Source organism: Salvelinus sp. IW2-2015, unplaced genomic scaffold, assembly GCF_002910315.2.
Source record: "Salvelinus sp. IW2-2015 unplaced genomic scaffold, ASM291031v2 Un_scaffold1866, whole genome shotgun sequence".
Taxonomy (NCBI): Eukaryota; Metazoa; Chordata; class Actinopteri; order Salmoniformes; family Salmonidae; genus Salvelinus; species Salvelinus sp. IW2-2015.
The window spans coordinates 101442-107235 of NW_019943230.1; the positions used below are offsets into that span (position 1 = coordinate 101442).

The 5794-nt window shown below is 46.1% G+C and overlaps 1 protein-coding gene and 2 long non-coding RNA genes across 3 annotated transcripts in view; 2 read left to right on the plus strand and 1 right to left on the minus strand.

Annotated features, from left to right (window-relative positions):
• LOC112072260 (plakophilin-3) overlaps nt 1–3010 on the plus strand; it is a 52639-nt gene extending 49629 nt beyond the window's left edge. The window contains exon 17 of the mRNA XM_070439718.1: nt 2753–3010. Within this exon, the coding sequence (XP_070295819.1) occupies nt 2753–2794 (42 nt within the window). The 3' untranslated portion in view covers nt 2795–3010. The remainder of the gene's footprint in view (nt 1–2752) is intronic.
• Nucleotides 3011–3341: 331 nt separating this feature from the next.
• LOC112072258 (uncharacterized) lies at nt 3342–3974 on the minus strand. Its single transcript, XR_011476145.1, has 4 exons — nt 3814–3974; nt 3682–3702; nt 3541–3584; nt 3342–3399 (listed from the first exon to the last, which is right to left on the minus strand). It is a non-coding gene; the product is annotated as an uncharacterized lncRNA (long non-coding RNA).
• Nucleotides 3678–5153, plus strand: LOC139024782 (uncharacterized). Its single transcript, XR_011476146.1, has 2 exons — nt 3678–3732; nt 3802–5153. It is a non-coding gene; the product is annotated as an uncharacterized lncRNA (long non-coding RNA).
• Nucleotides 5154–5794: the final 641 nt, after the last annotated feature.

Consider the following 5794-nt stretch of genomic DNA (forward strand, 5'->3'; position numbering starts at 1 on the left):
GCACATTAGTAAATGATCAGTGCTTATCATAATATACAGTTGAGAAACAATCCACTAAAACATTCCCCTCATAGTGAATTGATGGACTGGAAAACCCAACCCTCATTCCTGTGTCTGCACTGGTGTCTGCGTTCGTGCACCTATGTGTGTTGTGCATGTTTGCTTGAGGAATGAGGGGGTCCATTAACCAGCCTTGAGGATTGGGGGTCCATTAACAAGCCTTGAGGATTGGGGGGGTCCATTAACCAGCCTTGAGGATTGGGGGTCCATTAACCAGCCTTGAGGATTGGGGGTGTCCATTAACCAGCCTTGAGGATTGGGGTGTCCATTAACCAGCCTTGAGGATTGGGGTGTCATTAACCAGCCTTGAAGATTGGGGTGGTGTCCATTAACCAGCCTTGAGGAGGGGGGTCCATTAACCAGCCTTCAGGATGAGGGGTCCATTAACCAGCCTTCAGGATGGGGGGTCCATTAACCAGCCTTGATGTTGGGGGGGTCCATTAACCAGCCTTCAGGATGGGGGATCCATTAACCAGCCTTGATGTTGGGGGGTCCATTAACCAGCCTTGATGTTGGGGGTCCATTAAACCATCCTTGAGCATTGGGGGTCCATTAACCAGCCTGAGGATGGGGGGATCCATTAACCAGCCTTGTGTTGGGGGGTCCATTAACCAGCCTTGAGGATGGGGGGGGATCCATTAACCAGCCTTGATGTTGGGGGATCCATTAACCAGCCTTGATGTTGGGGGGTCATTAACCAGCTTGAGGATGGGGGGGTCCATTATCCAGCCTTGAGGGATTGGGGGGGTCCATTAACAGCCTTGAGGATGGGGGGGGGGTCATAACCAGCCTTGAGGTGGGGGTCCATTAACCAGCCTTGAGGATGGGGTCCCATTAACCAGCCCTTGAGGATGGGGGGGGTCCATTAACCAGCCTTGAGGATGGGGGGGGGGGTACATTAACCAGCCTAAAGGATGGGGGGGTCATTAACCAGCCTTGAGGATGGGGGGTCCATTAACCAGCCTTGAGGATGGGGGGGGGGTCCATTAACCAGCCTTGAGGATGGGGGGGGGGGGGGGTTACATTAACCAGCCTAAAGGATGGGGGGTCCATTAACCAGCCTTGAGATGGGGGGTCCATTAACCAGCCTTGAGGAATGGGGGGGGGGGGTCTATTAACCAGCCTTGAGGATTGGGGGGGGGGGGGTCCATTAACCAGCCTTGAGGATGGGGAGTCCATTAACCAGCCTTGAGGATGGGGGGGGGTCCATTAACCAGCCTGAGGATGGGGAGGTCCATTAACCAGCCTTGAGGATGGGGGGGTCCATTAACCAGCTTGAGGATGGGGGGGTCTATTAACCAAGCCTTGAGGAGGGGGGGGGGGGGGTCCATTAACCAACCCTGATGTTGGGGGTCCATTAACCAGCCTTGAGGACGGGGGGAGTCCATTAACCAGCCTTTAGGATGGGAGGGGGTCCATTAACCAGTCTTGAGGATGGGAGAGGGGTCCAATTAACCAGCCTTGAGGATAGGGGGGTCCATTAACCAGCCTTGAGGATGGGGGGGTCCATTAAGCCTTGAGGAGGGGGGGGGGGGTCCATTAACCAGCCCTTTGAGGATGGGCGGGTCCATTAACCAACCCTGATGTTGGGGGGGTCCATTAACCAGCCTTGAGGACGGGGGAGTCCATTAAACAGCCTTGAGGACCGGCGGGGTCCATATTCAAATAAAAATACTTCCCTAACTGTTCCTACCTACTGTAGTCTCTATGTTCACACACAAAGACACCCAGGGAGTGGCTTGCAAGAATGATTGCTTTTTTAGATGGTGGTCTGCCTTGCCTAAAGGGTGCAGCCTCTCGTCCCTCTCCCTCTGTCTCTGTCTCTCGCTCTCTCTCTCTGCTCCTTCTTCTCTCGCTCTCTCTCGTCTCTCTGTCTCGCTCTCTCTCTCCTGTCTCGCTCTCTCTCTCTGTCTCTCTGTCTCTGTCTCTCTGTCTCTCGATGCTCTCTCTCTCTCTCTGTTCTTTGTCTCTCGCTCTCTCTCTGTGTCTGTCTTCTCTGTCTTCTCTCTCTCTCTCTCTCGGTGTCTCTCTGTCTCGCTCTCTCTCTCTCTCTCTCAATGCTCTCTCTCTCTCGCTCGCTCGCTCTCTCTCTCTCTCTCTCTCTCTCATCTCTCTCCTCTCTCTCTCTCTCTCGTCTCTCTCTCTCTCTCTCTCTCTCTCTCTCTCTCGGTGTCTCTGTCTCGCTCGCTCTTCTCTCTCTCGCTTGCTCTCTCTCGCTCTCACCACTCAGGGCATTTCCTGATGAACCAATCTGAACACTCCCACTATATGTACCTCCCTCTACAGTACCTGCAGAACTATTATTAACAGTTTCATCTTAAAATAACATTTCAAACATTACTGTCCCCCAGTGTATTGATTGGTAGCAGCTACATAATATTTACTGTCCCCCAGTGTATTGATTGGTAGCAGCTATATAATATTTACTGTCCCCCAGTGTATTGATTGGTAGCAGCTATATCATATTGACTGTCCCCCAGTGTATTGATTGGTAGCAGCTATATAATATTTACTGTCCCTGGTGTTTAAATATTACAGTTACGTATTAGCTACTGGGAACTAAGTTTAGTCTTGTATCTTGAAAGAGGAGTCAAACTGAAAGCCTACAACACAAAGCCAAGTGGACAGGCTAACAGTTTGAGACATCCTGTTGATATCTGTCCTGACAAAATGTCTTGTTTGTGTTTTACAGAAAGGATTCACACGACCTGACTTTGCAGACGTGACAATCTAAAAAAGGGAACTCTCTCTCTTTCTGTCAAGTGGCTGGAAACGCATGTGAACACTTCAGTGATCAAGGACTGTCTGTAAAACTGAGAACAGCTCCTTGGGCTACTTCCTACTTACACACGTTAGACGGACTACACTACAGAGTTAGATGGACTACACTATAGAGTTAGACGGACTACACTACAGAGTTAGACGGACTACACTACAGAGTTAGACGGAACTACACTACAGAGTTAAGACGGACTACTAACTTACAGAGGTTAGACGGACTACACTACAGAGTTAGACGGACCTATACACTACAGAGTTAGACGGACTACACTACAGAGTTAGACGGACTACACTACAGAGTTAGAGGAACTACACTAAGAGTTAGACGGACTACACTACAGAGTTAGACGGACTACACTACAGAGTTAGACGGACTACACTACAAGAGTTAGACGGACTACACTAAGAGTTAGACGGACTACACTACAGAGTTAGACGGACTAACACTACAGAGTTAGACGGACTACACTACAGAGTTAGACGGACTAACACTACAGAAGTTAGACGACTACACTACAGAGTTAGACGGACTACACTACAGAGTTAGACGGACTACAGCTACAGAGTTAGACGGACTACACTAACAGAGTTAGAACGGACTCACTACACGAGTTAGACGGACTAACACCTACAGAGTTAGACGAACTACACTACAAGAGTTCAGACGGACTACACTACAGGAGTTAGACGGACTAACACTACAGAGTTAGACGGACTACACTACAGAGTTAGACGGACTACACCTACAGAGTTAGACGGAACTACACTACAGAGTTAGACGACTACACTACAGAGTTAGACGGACTACAACTACAGAGAGATACTACGAGCGGACTACACTACAGAGTTAGACGGACTACACTACAGAAGTTAGACGGACTACACTACAGAGTTTAGATGGACTACACTATAGAGTTAGACAGACTACAACTATAGAAGTTAGACGGACTAACACTACAGAGTTAGATGGACAATAAAGTGACAATAAAGATGGAACCCGTATAGGGACGACCTTGATGTTGTCTATGATGAAAACGGATCCTCACCTTCCCCCCATGTTTTAATGCCGTATGTATTCAATGCTGTATGTTTGAAATGTTTTAGTTGAAATGCTGTATGGACTTTATGGTGATTTCAGGGACTCTTTTTTCTTTCTCCTCAACGCAACAAAACCATACAGCCGTAACAATAACGCTATGACTTTCACAGTTTCTCTGCCTGCCCACCCAGAGATGGTTTGGCATCAATTCCCATAGACTTCTGTGGCTTGTTATGTTAACATGGTCCCAGATCTGTTTGTTGTCTCCACCAACCCTAACTGGTCCCAGATCTGTTTGTGTTGTCTCCACAACCCCCTACTGGTCCCAGATCTGTTTTGTGTTGTCTCCACAACCCCTACTGGTCCCAGATCTGTCTTTTGTGTTGTCTCCACAACCCTACTGGGTCCCAGATCTGTTTGTGTTGTCTCCACAACCCCCTACTGGTCCCAGATCTGTTTGTGTTGTCTCCACAACCCCCTACTGGTCCCAGATCTGTTTGTGTTGTCTCCACAAACCCTACTGGTCCCAGATCTGTTTGTGCTGTATAGCCAACTCCTATGGTCATTGTCACAAGACGGCACACAACTGATCTGGGACCAGGCCATCTACAGATAGCAGCTACTTTTATGGGATGGCTTGCTCTGTGGAATGAAACTATTCTCTTTTTATACCATCAATGGTGTTTTTACTAAGTGGTTGAATTATTCATGTTGTTCATTGTGTTTTTGTATTAGTTTTTTTGTGTTGTCTGGGGGTTTATTTCTCAGATAAAACCAGAGTATCACTGAGAGTTATAATGAGTTATAAACCAGAGTATCACTGAGTTATAAACCAGAGTATCACTGATAATTATAATGAGTTATAAACCAGAATATCACTGATAATTATAATGAGTTATAAACCAGAGTATCACTGAGTTATAAACCAGAGTATCACTGATAATTATAATGAGTTATAAACCAGAGTATCACTGAGTTATAAACCAGAGTATCACTGATAATTATAATGAGTTATAAACCAGAATATCACTGAGTTATAAACCAGAGTATCATTGAGAATTATAATGACTTAGAAACCAGAGTATCACTGAGTTATAATGAGTTATAAACCAGAGTATCACTGAGTTATAATGAGTTATAAACCAGAGTATCACTGAGCGTTATAATGAGTTATAAACCAGAGTATCACTGAGAGTTATAATGAGTCATAAATTAGAATTGAATGAATGTTTTTATGAATGTGTGGATTAAAACGGAACTACTGACACCTGCATGAATGTCCTGGAATTAAGATTCAGCTTTACAGAAACGTTATGAAGTAGCCTACACGTTGAATATAGATTTATATAGCAAATGGATCCGTTCTTGTTTTCAACAAAATTAGTAGTACAAGTTAAGCGGATTTGTCATATCAAACTCATGTCAATGCATTGTTTTAAGTTGATCACTTGCCATAACATACTGTTTTTATTTTAAAGTCTAGGGTTTTGTCATGTATTTTCTGGATTAAGTCAACAAACGTAGTCCAACATTTATGTTTTCAAGACCCCAGAGATGGTTTGGCACAATTCCCATAGACTTCTGTGCTTCGTTATGTTAACCTGGTCCCAGATCTGTTTGTTGTCTCCACAACCCCTACTGGTCCCAGATCTGTTTTGTGTGTCTCCACAACCCCCTACTGGTCCCAGATTGTTGTGTGTCTCCACAACCCCCTACTGGTCCCAGATCTGTTTGTGTTGTCTCCACAACCCCTACTGGTCCCAGATCTGTTTGTGTGTGTCTCACACAACCCCCTACTGGTCCAGATCTGTTTGTGTTGTCTCCACAAACCCCCTACTGGTCCCAGATCCGTTTGTGTTGTCTCCACAAACCCTACTGGTCCCAGATCTGTTTGTGCTGTATAGCCAACTCCTA